This window comes from Hyperoodon ampullatus (genome assembly GCF_949752795.1).
Source record: "Hyperoodon ampullatus genome assembly, chromosome: 2".
Taxonomy (NCBI): domain Eukaryota; kingdom Metazoa; phylum Chordata; class Mammalia; order Artiodactyla; family Ziphiidae; genus Hyperoodon; species Hyperoodon ampullatus.
The window spans coordinates 147,188,593-147,206,524 of record NC_136915.1 but is presented as its reverse complement, the minus strand read 5'-3'; the positions used below and the strand labels follow the sequence as shown (position 1 = coordinate 147,206,524).

Below are 17,932 nucleotides of genomic sequence, written 5' to 3'. Positions count from 1 at the left end.
TAGATGGCTCATTCAGATACCCGCTTTGCTTTCTCTTAGATTTGTTATTCATACAAGTTAAACTGGGGAATTTAAGGCAACACTATTTGATTTCCCTCTTATGTCCTCTTAATTTACTAGGTCGCAGTAAAACTGATGGGGTTAAACTAAAAGTTGCTGAGAGGGTAAGATTTATAAGGCACTTCATGAACTCTGTCTTTTTATCTATAAAAATGAAATAAGGAGGGGGGACTTAAAATTGAAAAAGAAAAGGTACAAATACATATCTTCTAAGGAGAATAGAATTTTTAAACATCATCTTAAATTTTAATGAAATAATTTAAAACCTAATGAAAGACTTAGAATAAAACTGGAGCATAGACCAAGATTAGGTGCTTTGATATTTCTGACTTTTAGTGATTTTTTCCCCCTATTGCTTTGGAAATAGCTTTGAAATCAAACTAATAATTAACAACAATTGGTATTCATGGCTTTATGATATATATTCCTTTTATATTAATCACTGGGTTTGGACGACATAATAAAAGTACGTTCGTCACTCATAAAGAGCTCAAACTTTTTTTATATTTCTTGGTTATCTTTTAAAAAGATCCACAGTGCCTTCATTTGAATCTTAAATCTTATACTTGTAGAACACATAGTATGCATATTTGATTTCTCTATCAGCAGTATATTTTTATTTTATTTTTTTTTGCTGTACGTGGGCCTCTCACTGTTGTGGCCTCTCCCATTGCGGAGCACAGGCTCCGGACGCGCAGGCTCAACGGCCATGGCTCACGGGCCCAACCGCTCCGCGGCATGTGGGATCCTCCCAGACCGGGGCACGAACCCGTGTCCCCTGCATCGGCAGGCGGACTCTCAACCACTGCGCCACCAGGGAAGCCCCAGCAGTATATTTTTAAAATTACATGTACACAGCAATCTGAGAAGGAAGTACTATCAGTGAAATATTTGACAAGTCTAAAAGGTTTATCTAGAAATAACCTCTCAAGAAAGCAAAACAAAATAGCTCTGTGCTCCTCACTCCCCTTCTTTGCTTAAAACATCACTACACCAAAATCAGGTTCCCTAACAAGTCTCAACCAAAAACTCTCTCTAGCTACCAGTTAATGAAAGCCAAACAATTATCTGAGCATCATATCCCCCAGATTAAAGTTTCAGTAGCATTACAGATCTGAGATCCCATTTCTAATGTGTTCCCAAGTGATGATGCTGCTGGGCCTGGACTACACTTTGAGAAACCAGGGTGTAGACCATTACTGATATGCCTGTGCTCTTTAACTTGAAGAAACACCATCAAGCTTATTGGGAAATGTTTTACCTGTTTAAGATTATTGGATTTTTTTAAAGACTCCTCATTTATGTGTATGCTTTTTTAAAAGAATGTGAAGTAATACCTAGCTTTAGTTTGCCTTTCTTTTAAAAAGGTAAATATTTTTATTATATTCTTTACATTGCTTAATGTCCATATTCCCCCCCCCCCAAATTGCTTTTGTTGCTTTAGAAACTCCTTTACAAGACTGTAAAGTGTAGGCAGTTGCTTCTCTATTCCTAGGGTTAACTCTGGAAGCAGGATACCAGGCACAATAATCCAGAATTGCTGTTAATGGGAGTTCCCTGGCGGTCCAGTGGATAGGACTCAGCACTTGCACTGCCGTGGGCTGGAGTTCAACCCCTGGTTGGGGAGCTAAGAACCTGCAAGCTTCGTGGCGCGGTCAAAACAAAAACAAAAGAACACAAATTTGCTGTTAAAACTTGATACAAAATGGATTTGATATAAACTTGAATTTATGATAATTTGGGAACACAATTACCCTGCTACAATATTTATACCAAAGCATGAAAATAGTATAAGTAGTCATTTTTAAGACCATTAAATTTTGATGAAATATGACCACAGGGTTAAAGTACTCTGTTATAGTTTCCTGTTTCTTAGCTCTCAACTAAGAATAGAATAAGGATCCCAGTTGGTCTGATGGGCTCCATCTACACCCTCCTTCCTTTTCCCTTGCAGTTTCCTTTCTTAACTAACTCTTCCACCAAACTTTCCAGCCTTGGAATCCACAGCCCTTGCCCTCTCCTTTGCTATTGCTTGAGTCCTGTCTTGCATGTCCTGACTGTGTGGTTCCAAAAAAGATACCTTTTGTTTACATTAATGTTTTCAATTATTTGTTGTGAATATTTTTTTCATAAATGCATGATTTTCTCTACTCGGGTTAAATCATCACTGGATAAGTGAGAGTTTTTTTAAGTTCATTAGAATTATTGCAATAATTTATGTATTTTAGTAACGGTGACTGAGTACTTTTTCTTTTTTTCCATTAAGGATATTTATTATTTGTTGTAATTTTAAAGTATTTTAATGTTATATTAATAATGGCTGATCCAGTAACTGTAATTTTTAAGCTGTCTGCTTAAATTAATATTACTGAAGCTTTTTTGGATATAATATAAATGGTGAATCCAGTTCAGGTGGTGGGGAGTATAATGACATGGGTAAAAACTTGAATGGTCAAATTAACTTGAACATTTTTCTACCTGGTTCTCAAATTCTTGAGCATTGAACAAAAGCTTTAAAAAATTTTAGACAAAAACTAGTAAATAACAACGATGTTGTAACAGCTGAGAGAGCATATTTACAAAACTTAGGTCCATCCTAGAAAAATGGGAAGTCATATAATAAGTTTTACAGAGATCTTCCCTTAGGTGAAAACAATTGTGCCACAGGAAGAAACTGTCCTCGATGCAAAAGATCCATCTGAAAATGTATGATGTCATAAAATCGATTTCTGAGACAGTATTACATGGAATTAATACATGCTCTGTGTATTGCCTCAAAATCTAAGGTGCTAGAGACAGGACCATTTCTCCTCATACAATCTTATTCTGTGAAAGAGAGTTTACATTATTCACTTCAGGCTAAGAGGTTTCAGAGGTAAACAGATTGCACACAAATTTAGAATCTGTTTATCTGCTGGATGATCTGTAAGACTTAAAGTAGCTTCTTGCACCAAATTCCTGTTTCAAGTTCCTAATGAGAATCAGGAGAGCCATAATTTATGAACCTAATTGTCAGCTTTACTTCCCTTCTCCATCATTGATTTTATCCCATTTTTATGCCACTCTTCCTTCCTTTTGGTTTGACGTCACTATTTTATTCATCCCTGTTCCCTTCCTTTGTTCAGCACATACCTAACTGGTGAAAGCCACAGACAAGTAAATTTTATTTCTCTCTGAGAAAAGGTGAGAGAAAGGTTTGCTTTTATCATTAAAAGGTATCTGCTTTCTGTTGCATTTCTTTTCAGAGATGTCCTTTCTTCTGAAAAATATTCAATAATATTTAGATATTGATAAACTGAACTAAGATAAGTGGGCAGTAGACATCCAAGAGGACATTTGAATTCCTGTTCCCTTTGCTAGATTATTGATGTTTTCTCCTACCTTCCCTGTTTTAATGTAAAATAATGTGCATTGACAGGCTCTTGCTTTGATATAGGCGCCAACAGAGTAACGTCCCCCATGTCCTTTCATCAGACTGTCTAGCTCCTCTACCTTCTAGCAGCTATGAATCCAAAGCTGGGGGAATTTTTTAGCCCAATGGGAAATAATCACAGAATGTGTTCATTTTAAGTTCATTTTGGTTTTTTGACAGAAACCAAAATACATTTCACTTAATTTTGTAAAGATATTCAATTTCCACTTGTAAATATTAATTATTTAAAGGCATTTATCTGTTTCCCTTGGCCAGGATATTTTTAACATATAAAAGAGAAACCACCGGGCTTCCCTGGTGGCGCAGTGGTTGAGAGTCTGCCTGCCGATGCAGGGGAGACGGGTTCGTGCCCCGGTCCGGGAAGATCCCACATGCCGCGGAGTGGGTAGGCCCGTGAGCCATGGCCCCTGAGCCTGCGCGTCCGGAGCCTGTGCTCCGCAACGAGAGAGGCCACAACAGTGAGAGGCCTGCGTACCGCAAAAAAAAAAAAAAGAGAGAAACCACCACCAGCAAAAGATCCTCAGATTTTGGAAAATTATGAAATGCATTGCCTTAAGCCATTTAACCCCCTCTACCTTCTGTCTCTGAATGTTCCTCCTTTTGTGCCAGAATGTGTGTCTGCATGGCCAGGAAAAGAGGAGTTATGTTTCCCACCACTTATAATGTGAGGCGCTACCCTAGGTTACAGTCATGAGTTTGGGAGCAGATTCTACAACGGCCAATAAGAAGGGCAATTTCTTAGTAAAAGCAAAGTGGTGACTTTGATCACAGGGGCAAAGGGGAAGGCAAAACATACCAACTAGAATGGCACTGTGGGCCTACCCAGCCCTATGTATCTGCTTGGTTCTCTTAGGATTCCTTTGAGGCTAAAGCCAACCAGGAAAGTAGTTTTCAGATGGGCCGTGAGCTTAAAGTTGTCTGTAAACACTTGAAGTGAACTTAATGAATGCTGAAGGTAATATGACATAACTGTAATTAGTACAATAATTCACTTTCACATTTTAATCATCTTCAAATAGCTTTGTTGTTATATCAAATTAATGTTTCTTTAAGTTTATATTAATGCAGGGACTTTCCTGGTGGTCCAGTAGTTAGGACTCCGCGCTTCCATTGCAGGGGGCATGGGTTCAGTCCCTTGTCGGGTAACCAAGATCCCGAAACCTGAGGGGTGTTGCTGAAAAAAAAAAGAAGAATTTTATATTAATGCTTATTTATCCTTCTCATATATTGGATTTCTATTTAGAATTCTACTTAGAGAAAAGCATTTCACTACTACAGAAAAAAAAAAAGTATTGACCTCAAAAAATAGTAAAATATAGTGGTCTTAGAGGATTCAGGATAGGCCTAAGTATTGAATCACTCTCCAGAATAGTCCTGAGGAAACTGCTTTATAACAAGTATTGTGCTGTGACAGTGCTGGTTCATCGTGATGCCTCCCCCACCAAGAGAAATATGAAAGTCTCCAGAATTAACACGGTTAGCTCTTACATGGGGTCGGCACCCTGAAGTGTTTGCTGGGGCAGGCATACTGTAAATAACCAACTGGTCCATATTTGGTTGTAGTCTGTTTATTGTAGTCAGTTTCCTAAGCAGGGACTGGAACTGCGTTTTCCAGCTCCAGAGTCAGTAGCCCTGAGTGGCTGCCGAGGACGGCAGAAGTGGCTCATCCTACATAAGATGAGCTTCAGTGCACACTACACACCAGATTCAAAGACTTAGTGCAAAGAAATATACAATCCATGGATATTGGGTTAAGTAAAATATGTTAAAACTAATTTTCCAGCTTCTTATCCTTTCTTTGATGTGGCTTCTAGAAAATTCAAAATTACCTGGGTGACTCGCATTATATTTCTTTGGAAAACACTGGACTTGAATAACAGAGTTTAGAAAGATGTCTGTTGTTACAAAAAAAAAAAAAGTGTTATGTGAGTTTTAGTTACTTAGGAGACTCTCCAACCAGAACACATGATTTTCCTTGACTGTGAGGGGTAAATGAGGCATTCCTCACTGATCTTGAACGCTGCTGGAATTATTAGCTGTTTAAAGGTTTCATCTCAGAGTTAGATTTTAAATCGCAATATTAGGAAAATGTGTGTTTCTCTGTAGTCTTCCCCATTAGCCCTAAATTAAGATAAGGGAATATTTACTAAGTATATGCAACTGCTCTATTTCTTGTCTTGGAGAGAATCAAAACTACAATACAGCAATAGAAGAAGGGTTTCTAGAGTGAGACTGGTTGAACATTGGAATTATTTTAAAAGAATCATTTAATTCCTAGTTCAGTGACTCTTACTAGTATATAGTTTTTTTTTAATTGTCTATGTTCTAAATGGGCTTCTGGAATTTAATTTATGTACTTAATTATGTTCATCTCTGACCCTATTTTCTAACCTTGCTTCGTAGGAAAGAAGGTATTGCTACATACAGCGCTTACCAGGATAAGGCAACCACTCCAGCAGAGTAGATGAACTAAATGGTTTCCACAAACCCATGTATCATTCAGCCATGAAAATGAAGGAAATCCTGCCATTTGAGACAATACAGATGGACCTTGAGGGCATTATGCTGGATGAATAAGTCATATAAAGAAAGACAAATACTGTATGATCTCACTTATATGTGGAATCCAAAAAACCAAGCTTACAGAAAAAGAAATCAGATTTGCCTTCATCAGAGGTGGTGGGCTGGGGGTGGCAGTTGAGTAAAGGCAGTCAGAAAATGTAAACCTCCAATTATAAGATAAAAACATACTGGGATGTAATGTACAGATTAGTGACTACAGTTAGTAACACTGTATTGTATATTGGCAAGTTGCTAAGAAAGTGGATCTTAAAACTTCTAATCACATGGAAGAAAAAAATTTTTTGTAGGTACATGAAGTGATGTTAACTGAATTTATCGTGTAATCATTTTGCAATATATACATGATCAAATCATGCTGTACACCTTAAACTTATGCAGTGTTATATGTCAGTTATATTTCAATACTGAAAGAAAAAAATCTATAAAAATTATTTGCTAGATTCTTACATTGTCAGGAATGGAACTGTTAAGCTATGGTGCTAACATTTTAATGTGGCTGAAGTATAGTCACCATCGTTTAATGCTGCTTTGAAATGTGTATGAATTTATGTTTGAATATCTTGCTTGTTTTTCCTTAAATAATGCTTGTATTTATAGGGCAAGTCAACACAGTATCCCCACTAGTATTAAGGTGGGGAAATATTTTTTCTATAAAATCTCCAAACTCAGAGAAATATAATTCAAAATGACATTACATTTCATTTGTAAAGAAAGTGATTTTGAAATCTTTTCTGTTCAAAGATGATTGCCAACTCTTACGATTCATTCTTCAACAATCCCAAAATATGAATTATATATTGTTTATTATAAAAGTTTGGTTTCCTTAACTAAGAATATTACCAGAAAGTACTCTTACAGTTAATAGGTTAAAATACTATTTTAAAAAATCTGTAACCTCTTGGTGATTTAGAGGTGCTATAAAGTTTATTTCTGGCATTTGTTCTTCGCCCCTTTTAATAACAATAAACCAGTCTAAGAAATCAAGAAGAATTCAGCATCAGTTGCATGCTTCTGTACAAAGTTAGAGGGCTCTAACACCCATAGCAGGAATGCCAGCTCAGGACAAAGTGAACACTGTGGGCTTGTAGTTTTCTTAAAAAGAATTCCACTCTTTAAGAGAATTAGAATCCACTCTAAATTCTGTTTTTCTCTCCCCACCTGAATAAAGAGATGTCTTACTTTAAACATGTCATCTGAATGTAGGCAGTTTTGTAGGGAATAAATTCATCAGATAACCTCAAGTTGCATCAGAATCTGAGTCTCACCTCATCTGTAAAGGGCAGAGTAAAAATGAAGCCCCACATTTCAGAAAAGCAAACTTAACTTTGTGGATTTGCTGTAGGTCATGCAAAGGGACAGGAAGAGGAAACAGCAAAGGTAGCTCTTGATGCTCAGGTGGGACAGATCCCAGCCCTCTTCTCTGTCCTCACACCAGGCAGCGCCTCCTTCAAATGAGCCAGTGGCCAAAGAGGAGGGACTGTCTCTCTAACTCCAATTACATTTTTACATGTTTTGTTTCACACTTTTATAGTAGTAGCACAAATTGGGCCAAAGAAACGTTGCCTTAGAAATATATGAATAAAGAATCAAGAGTGAACCGGAGTAAATATTGTTTTACTCCCTAAGGACATGTTTGTAAGGCCATGTAAGTGGTCCTTCCCTTTGTAGTCTCTGGTGAGGCACTTTAGGGAGATAAATTTGAGGAGAATAAATTCAGGAATTCTGAGATAAATATAGAGTTGAAGTTTTGCTGTACCCTTTTCCACATAATTTTTGAGAATCTAGCACTTGCTTAGAAGCAAGGGGGTGACTATAGTACATATTTTTAAAATCCTCAAGTGTTTTCAACCAAAGATTATTACGCTTACCAAAATAAATTGACTTTCATAGTATAGTTTCCACTTCAAAATTAGTTTTTCTAATTTAATATATTTATATGTAAGATTGAAATATGTGTGTACATCTAGATTATGTTCTGTTTGTCAAATAATTTGTCAAATATATGGGGACACCATTTTTCTCTAGAAATGTTTATTTAAATGAGAGAGGGAAAAGCGTATTTGAATTTAAGGGTTTCTTAAAACTGCATTTTGAGAATTGGACCTTCAGATCTATTAAAAAAATAAAATGTCGTTATGGAGAAGTTTCATTTGTGATAATGCATTTATTTCCAGTGTGTTTTATCTCAAATCGGAGTACGCTTCTATTCAGGGCCCACCTTCTGTAAGCATTCCCCTCCAACATCTGCCCCTCCCATCTCAGAGCCTTAACTTAAACATGTCCAGGCTTCTCCCCTCCCCAGGGGTCACATGCCTCCCCTGCTCAAAGGTGCTCAGTCCTACCTCCGTTACCCACAGCATAAAGTCCATTTCATGAAAGATACTTGAAAGCTTTCTACAGTTAATTCCCAACTTTTCTTCCCAAGCCTTCTCTTTCTGCAACACTTCAGGTAACCTGCTGTCAGTCAAGCCAGACCATCCGTCCTGTGCTCTCTGCTGTATTCCTGGTTCACTATTGGCTGAAGCGCCTGTGGTCCTGTCCGACCGATCCTGGGCCTCTCCCAAGGCCCAGCTCACAGAGCCCATGCTGTGCAGCACTTCCTGATTTCTGCCCAGCTCTCGGCCTTCATTATTTCCTGGCCTTGAGTTCACCACATTCAGGTATCTGTATCTATGTGTGTGGGAGAAGACATATCTTCCACATCACTTTAATGCGTGGGTGTGGCTAATTAAAAACCCAAGTCCCCACCATGAAAGCATAACATGTTTCTGAACCATGGCTGCACACTGGAATCCCCTGGAGACTTTTACTGATGCCTGGGTCCCACGCCCCCAAAATTTGTCATGTCATTGACCTAGGGCGTGGCCTGGGCAAGTAATTCTAATATGCAGCTAAGTGTGAGAACCTCTGCATTAGTGGTCCTCCAGTCTCAGAGTCTACTTCGACACATGAACTTATAAAGACATAAGGTGAATGCTTATACTTACAGAATAAAATCATGGTTTTGTAATTCAGCCTATAAAGAAATCAGAAAATATCTAAAACTTGAATTAAGGTCTTATTGCCTGCCTAACCAAAAGAGGCTATCTGTGGTTTCAAAACAAAACAAAAACAAAAAGCAATCTTTCTAATATCAACACTGGATGAAAATTAGTTTGACTATAACTAAAGAATGCATTTTATCAAATTTTGTCTTTAACTTGAGACTATAGTATATATATATATATATTTTTTTTTTTGAAATTGGCATAAAATAAACAGGGAGAGCTTTTAAGGTGACTAACAATAAAAGTCCTCTACAAGAATTCTGAAGAGAGCCGAGGTAGGCAGGAATTTGAATTTAAATTGTTTAAGAATGTTCTAGGTTTAAGGAAAATAGGCAACTCTGGTATTCTAAAACTTAGTAATTGCTGACAATATTGTAACCAAGAATGAATATTTTAGCATATTAAAAATTTTATATATTTGTACTCAAGAGCAGGATTTAACATAGTCTATTGACTTTCAGAAACAATGCAAAATTGAGAGAGTGTACACATATATTTTTTTTTTCTAAGCTGCATTGCTTTCATCATTTCCAGGCTCATCCATCCAGAAAAGGTTACCCTAGAATGAAGTGGTGCGCCTTTATAGTATTAGCACTGCTGCCCTCCTGTGGACTGTTAGGGCATTTGACCATGCCTTTCTTAGTTTTTCAAACTTTGTCATTATTCAGAGATTTTAGTCATTGCTGAGTCCCAGAAACCGTTTTTAATTTCATTTTAATTAACTAGCGCTTTTCTGCTTGCCTTCTAGGAAATTAACTTTTGAAGAAGCGCTAACCTCTGTCCCTTATGGCTTACATATGGAGGAGCGTAATATTGGGGTCTGCGGTCAATAACTATTTTTCCTTCCCTCTAGCTTAAATAACAGCAGAAAGAGACCAAAATTGCCTTAAGTATGCATCACACTGAGAAAACTACCCACCCTGATTCCTGACTTATCGGCCCAAGAAAACTTGTTTGGGATAGTAAAACTCGTAATTGCCAGGCAGTCACCTAAGTTTCTATCGTTCACCACCTTTATGAAGCTTTTAGAAACAACTATGGTACGTACGTATGACACAATGGCAGGCCTTGTGCAGACCTAGCAGAAAGAATCAGGACATCTGGCATCCTGGTGCTTAGGGTTTGTGGCTTCACTGAGAATTCTGGAGACGACTATCATTTAGATGAGCACTGTTCATGGTGTTCAGGAAAATGATTGGTCTTCTGATCACTCACTGCCACCTGAAAAGGATCCAAGGGAAAATATTCCTTTCAATCTGTCTTTGACGTGGACTCAATTATTGGAGAATCCTTGGGTAGGATCCCATACAACGACGCTTCTCAAATTTTTGTGTGCAGGTGAATCACACGATGATCTTGCTAAAATGCAGATTCTTGAAGCAGTAGGCCTCGGCTGGGGCCCGAGGTACTGCACTTGTATGTGTTCCACATACTGCTGTTTGTGGAGGCTGTATAAGGGCCTCCAGAGATACTGGAGTCATAATACAAGTATCACCTTACTTTTTAAAATCCACTTTATGCCACTTAGTGCTTTTACAAAAGACCTACATTGGTACCTGTTTTCATTAATCAAAAGAAATCCAAAGAGGATTTTTGCTTTTATGAAAAAAAAAGTGAAAAGCGAAAATATCATTCAGCATTTATTTTGCAGCGAGCTGTTTTACAGGCAGCCCACACAGGAGGTGAGAGTGGCACCCCCACGCTCCTTCCTGGGAACTACACTCAGCATCTCAGCATCAAGCTGCCATAGGTCTAAAAGTATCTGTGCTTTATCTCCATTTATTTTGTGCATCCCTTTGCAAGGTATGTCCTTAGGCATTTGCTTCGATGCTTTAGGCCAAATCTGCTTATGAAAGGTTGCATAGGAACATTCTACTTTCAGATACCAGGGGAAAGCAGTACCTGGAACCTGTGAATGTGGCTTTGTATGCAAAGGGTCTTTGCAGATGAGATTTTGGGTGGGGAGATTATCGCCCCCAGGTAGGGCCCTAAATGTAATCACATTTAATCCTCAAGAGAAGAAGGCAGAGGAAGTCTTGACTACAGCAGAAGGCAATGTGACCACTGATGCAGCATGCTATGGTGCTGGCTTTGAGAATGGAAGAAGGGGCCACAAGACAAAGAATGCAGCTCTGGAAGCTAGAAAAGGCCAGGAAACTGATTCTCTGACAGTGCATCTGGAGGGAGTGTGGCCCTGCCTATAACTTAATTTCGGATTCTGACCTCTAGAACTAAAAGAATACAGATGTGTTGTTTTAGACAAGTTATTGTGTAAATGTTTGTGTCCCACCAAAATTCCTACCTTAAAATCCTAACCCGAAGGTGACCGTATTAGGAGGTGGGGCCACTGTGAAGTGCTTAGGTCATTTTTGTGGAGCCTTCATGAATGGGATTAGTGTCCTGATAAAAAGAGACCCCAAATCCCTTCACCCCTCTGCCCCAGGAAGTTACATGGCACTGTCTACAAACCAGAAAGCTGGCTCTCACCAGGCACTGAATCTGCCAGCACCTTGATCTTGGCCTTCCCAGCCTCCAAACCATGAGAAGTAAACCTGTTGTTTATAAGCTGCCTTGTCTGTAGAGTTTTGTTATAGCAGCCCGAAGAGACTAAGACACCAAGTTTGTTGTAACTTGTGAAAGTGGCCACAAGAAACAAATACACCGACACCACGAGTCCTCAGGTCACATTTTGTGTAGAAGCGAGACCCAGAGGAGGAGCTCTCAACCCTGACTGTGCAGTAGAATCCCCTGGGAAACTTTCAGAAAACACATGTCCAGACCCCATTTCTACAGCAGTATAACCAGAACCTGTAGGGGTGGGATCTGAAAATCACTATTCTAATGGCTCCTTGGGTGAATGCATTCAGAAGGTGGGTGGAGCAGAATCACATTAGAATAAACCCAAAACATAGCTTTCCTTGTGTTCAAGGAAAACTCTTAAACTGCCCTAAAATGTAGACACACCAGTCTGCTAGGCAATTTCATGAAACTATATACCAGCTTCTCAAAGTGCAGGGCTGAGCCAACATCTTACATGAAGACTTGCCAGGTTGGAGATTTAACACATTGTTTACCCTAAGCTGGTAAAAGACTTGACTCGTCTCATAGTTATTAAGATTCACCAGCACTTAGTTCCACAGGTGGGAATTCTTTGCCAGTACAACTTGCATGAGGCTGGAGGTGCCTTCAGTCCAACTCGCTCTCCACTCTCCACTGTGAGTAAGTGTGTAGCAAAACTCAGGGAAGCGAGCTCCATGCCTGACAAAGCATTTTCTGTATCTGGGTGGAAAGCATGGCCTCAAAAACCAGACTCAAGATGTCTCCAAAAGAACCATTCTGCTTAGCAATTTATAAAGAAAGACCACCCTGGAATGCCAACTTTAGGTAAAGACCTGTCAGCCTCCAGATGAATAAAGCAAAATAATCCTAAATGAGGGGCATGTTAATTACTTGGGGTGTGCACTGTGCATCTCATGACCCAGCCATAAGCACTATTTAAGTATTCATGGGAGCACCAGAAAGTACTTTTATGTAAAAGATGTCTCAAGTCATTGTTTTTGTGCTTTGATGCTAAACTCCATCTTTTGGCACTTTCTTATTTGGGGACTGGAATCACAGCAACCTGCTGGCAGAATCCATGAGTTACTTGCTTTACTGGTGATACCTAGGCTGGAGCTAGGGACACAGTAGGTGAATCAAAAGTTGTTCAGGGGCTTCCCTGGTGGCGCAGTGGTTGGGAGTCCGCCTGCCGATACAGGGGACACGGGTTCGTGCCCTGGTCTGGGAAGATCCCACATGCCGTGGAGCGGCTGGGCCCCTGAGCCACGGCCGCTGAGCCTGCGCGTCCGGAGCCTGTGCTCCGCAACGGGAGAAGCCACTGCAGTGAGAGGTCCACGTACCGCAAAAAAAAAAAGTTGTTCAGTTTGTTACAACTGACCCAAAGCTGTTATGCCCATAGGTCTATTGTAGCTACCTCAGCAAAGAAGTGAATAAAACAATTCAGGGTCTTAACTGTTCCCACCACCACATCCTGGGGATTAAAACATGAATTCTCCAGTCAACAGCCTGAAACAGCACTGCAGCTGCAGTGAAAGAATGCATCCCATTCACCTGGAAGTTTTCCCAGCAGATGCTTCACCTGTCCTACCCCCACCCGATTGGGCGGGGCAGCCAGCTGGGGGAAGACTGGCAGGAGGTGGACTTAGAAAGGCTTCCCAGGTGCTTGAGATGCCACCACTTATGGAGAACCACTGGCGTGAAACAAAAGTCCTGCAGGTAGGTCAGGGCTGGCCTTGCATCTCCTGTGCAAAATGGTCAATCAAGGGGACACAGCCCTCCTACCTGAAGAATCCCCTGTGAAATCAAGTCTGGCTCATCGCTGAATACTTTTACAGAACTGGTGCACTCTGTCTTCAAGAGTTGATAGAAACTAAGAACCAAAAGTAGCAATACTCCTGCATCTCTTATAATGCAGCTGAATTCATCAGTGCTCCTCCAAGGGCCATGTGAGTACAGGCTCAGTTATGCCAATGTTTCTGAGGGAACACTGACTGCAGAGACTACAGGGCTGCAGCCCGCTGGGAACCGAGGTCAGTTTCCCATTCAATAAGCAGCATCCTTCAGCCCAGGTCTGCAACGTGTCTCTCTTCTGTAATCCTTTTTTCTCATTTTATTTCTTGGCTCATAGAATTTCATTCCTGTCTTCATAGGCTACATTTTTAATATGTTTGCTGTAACCGACTTCAACTTCTTTACGAAATAGGTAAGATCTGCACAGCAAATTAACTTTTCAGGACCCCACTTATCATCATCATACAATTAGGAATGGAAAATAATCTATGAAAAACGAAGACATGATAAATTGTATACAGTAAAGCATTTATTAAGGTCAGGATGCATGACAGAAAGATAATTTAACAGCAACCAATTTATAGTTTACATCACTACCACATTTCAGCAAACCGAGGACATTAGGTAAATAATAGTGATTTGCTTCTAAAAATCCATTAACTGATCTATTACCCGTGCATAAAGTATTGTAGATGTAGTTAAAGAAGCTAGTCGGAAAAAGCATAACCTTCCTCTCCCTCTCTCTGCGCATCCATCTTCCAGGAAGCCCCAGGCTGTTGCTGACCAGACTTGGCATGAGGCCTCGAGGCTGCTGCTTTTCCCCCTACATCATAACCGATTTCAAATGGTGCTAGACAAAAACAGACTCTGAACACCAGGAGAAATCGGTCAGCCTGTGTAAGAGATGGGTCCAGTGGTGCTCGGTGGGGTCCGGCACCTTGACAGTGCAGGTGGCAAGTCTGAGTTCAGCTGCTCGGCAACTACAGCTGAATGTTCCACGGCATCTAGGAGCAGGTGGACAGTGCTGATGTGATGAGATAGTGCTTCTGGGACACAGCCCTCCCCTTGCCTATTGCATTCAAGTACCCAACCCAGCATTGCCCAAGCATGTGCTCAAAGGCCCTACCAACAGGCTACTGCTAGGGGCTGCCGCTCCCTGTCAACAGAAAGACTCTCACAACGTCTGGCTCTGCTCAAGCCTCTGAGTTCCTATTGAACACAGCCCCATCCCTGCACTGTCCCCCTCCACAACCCAACACACTCAAGAGTGTACTTTGCTTCTCAAGTTCTTCCTTTCTTGAACCGGCTCAGGTGGCAGGAGGAGGGAAGCTGATCCCACGAGCAGCAGCTCCTCTGCGGTTGGCCTTTTGCTGTGCTGCAATTCTTACTCCTAAAACACTGATTTCAAATGGTGCTAGATACAAAGATGGAAAAATCTAAGCCACCATGTGAAACCAGCTTCCAGAAGAAGAGGATCTCACTGAAGAAACAAGGGAGATGCGATCGGAAGACCCAGCCTCTGCCCCGAGCAGAGGTGTCTTCTTGCAGTTCCACTAGTGACGGGACATGATATATGGATCCATTAGAAAGGCACACAGAAGAGTTACAAAGTGACGCTCAAAGAACATGAAAGTCAAGGCTGATAATTTACATAGACAATCGCAATACAAATCTCATGAATTCTAAGTTATTTAATTCCATAACCAGTCCCTACATATTATTATATATATGACGAAATAAAATAACCAAAGCTGTTACTAAACTGGGTTAATATTTACATTAGTACTGCCCTGCTTTGTAAACTATTTCACAGTGTGCAAAGCATCTTCCAATATTATCTCACGTCATCAGGAAACAAGCACCCTTTCTGCCTGTGAGGCTCTAGCCACTACACAAAGATGGGTTTCACCTGAGCCAGGGCAACTCTTCCATGTGTCCTAGTCACATAGATCATGGGCTCCTCCTTCCCAGCCATAGGTGAGTGGTCAGGACATTCAAATATGACCCCGTTAACTGCCAATCTTATTTATTCTCTACTGTGACACAAAAAGATTAGTGTCTTATAATTGTACTAAGTAGATAATCCTCTAATAAAAGAATGGAGTTTTGTTTTGTGTTGTTTTCAAATTCTGCCTGAAAATTAGGTTTGCAAATGGTGTTCAAATTAGATTTCCCACCTCCTAATTGCACCATCTTTTTTGGTTGTTTGAAGCTGAGAAAATATGTCTGTATTTCCTCTGATGCCATAACCAAGAGAGAGAAGAATCTGTATCTCTCCGGTTCCCTACCAATTCTTCAGGACTCTAGATAAACCCTTTTATTTTTTATGCCTCCTGGACATAACATCATGTGCTGCTCTAGAGAAGAGAAGGAAATAAAATTTGAACACCAAGTTGTGCTCTTGAATTCTCACAACAGTCTTGCGGAGTAGGTATTATTCCCATTTTTGCAGGAGAAGAAACTGATCCTCAGTGTGGTTCAAAAACTTGTCCACAGTCACATGACTAGTGAATGGTGTCGATTCCAGGTCTGACTCCAACGTCTGTGCTCCTACTCTTCTGCCCACTGCCTCCTGTTCTGTAGCTGGACTATCGTCTCATTCTGTTCTTGAACTTAATTATGAGCAAGATTGAGGGTGAGGGTAGTCCTAGGCAATATTTCTGCATAGATGGGGGGGTATTACTGACTGTACATGTTAAACTTGGGTGGAGATGAGAGCACGCCTGCTTCTGCAAGGAGCCGGTGCTTCGATACTTGCTTTGTTCTGCAGCACCCTGGTGCCTCTGTGGTCTCCACTGCACGGCTGTGGGAGGGGAAGACGCTGGGGATGAACTGCCCTGCAGTACCTGTGCTGGAAGCCCGAGCGATCCTGACAGCAGGCAGCACTAGGCTCTGCAGCCGGTGGGGCTCCGCGTGGCCTCGGCCACAGGTGGGAGAGCCAGGGCTGGGGATCAGCACTGCCTGCAAGGGCTCTAAGTAAGGACACCTGCAGTCAACAGCGGAGGGGTGGTCAGTGTGCGGGGGTGGGGGGCGGGGGGTGAATCTAAGGCTTTAAGGTCACGACTGAGCGTTAATGATAGTCATTCCCGTAGAATATGAACCCTATAAAACGTGGGGTTTGGAGACCTACATTCGCTAATTCTCAGCTTTGCTGCTCTGTACTTCAGCCAAACTCTTCTTCCTTTGTAACTTCCAACTGCCACTCTCCACAAACCCTTTCCTAAGGTGTCGTCACAGGAGTCCTTCGGTGATTCAGACTGCCTCTTTCTCCACCAGAAGGCCTCTGCACAGGCTGTTCCTTCTTTCTGGAACAATCTGCATCTACTCTCCCGTAACTACCAACCCTCAATCATTGCCCTCCCCGCCAAGTAAGCCTGGTGGTCTGAAGTCCTCCTTCAGGTCTCAGCTGGGCCACCCCATCCGCAGGAAAGCTCCCCAGTCTAGCCTGGCTTCGGGTTAAGCTCCCCTCTCACACCATCAAGCTCTTGTCCTTCAGAACACACTCAGGTCATCTAGTCATGAGGGTGATTAATCCAGGTCTCTCCTGCTACCCAGGAAGCGTCAGCTCTGAGTGCAGAGGAGGGGATGCACATAGCAGAGGAGCAACTGTCACCGAGGGAACTAAGGGACATGAACCTGAGTTTGGGCTCCAACTCTTGAGTTCTAAAGTACTCTCAGTTCTCTGGAAGAAGAGACAAGAAATCATTAGCAATGCACTGCTGTGAACACTCTAAGAGCAGAGGGGGTAAAAGTCATCTTAGTATCCAAACCTTTCACCCTTCCAATCCCACCAGATAAAAGGGTCTGCTGAGGTCTCAGACCTCCAACAGAACCAGGCTTCTCTCTTGAAGCCAGCCGAGCAATGAACGACTCACCTGAAACCAGCTGCTGATTTTGTCCCCTAGTTGCATGTAGCCAGGTGATTTCATGCGGCTGGAAGCAGCTTGCTCTGCCTGGCAAGGAAGAGGCCCAACCCGAGGGCCTCCTTGATCTGGAAGAAGGCAGCCTGGTAAAACCCCAGCCTGCTAAGGGCTCTGTCGTCAAAGGCGGGACGCTGGATCCTCCCACCTCAGCCTAGCGGCCCCACGCAAGCTGACCAGTGGAGAAGGGCTTAGAGGGCTGCCGGGAAGGAGAATCAGCCCCTGAGGAGCGGCTATGTCAGCCCTGGGAGGTGCCACAGCGCAGGAAGAGGGTTTGGGGGCCACAATGCCGCACCAGTCCAGTCTGTGCCCACATTCTATTTGGAGGTTTTTCCACCCCCTCATGCCTACGAAACTCCTCTGCCTGGGCAGGGACCCGAGGGTGGAGGAAAGGTCACCATACAGTGAATCAGAACACAGTGGTTTTAATTCCTGCTCGGCCAGGCTCTGAGAACTGGGGCCTGCACTTTCCTGGAATAGGCCTCGGAATGTTCATCTGAAAAGAGAGGGGCTGGTGCAGACTGGTCACTGCACATTCA

The 17,932-nt window shown here is 41.7% G+C and overlaps 1 protein-coding gene across 1 annotated transcript in view; it reads left to right on the top strand.

Annotated features, from left to right (window-relative positions):
- LOC307049299 (membrane cofactor protein-like) overlaps positions 1-5,957 on the top strand; it is a gene marked incomplete at its 3' end in the record, with an annotated part of 51,948 nt that extends 45,991 nt beyond the window's left edge. The window contains exon 13 of the mRNA XM_079698761.1: positions 5,897-5,957. Coding sequence (XP_079554887.1) covers positions 5,897-5,957 — 61 coding nt within the window. The remainder of the gene's footprint in view (positions 1-5,896) is intronic.
- Positions 5,958-17,932: the final 11,975 nt, after the last annotated feature.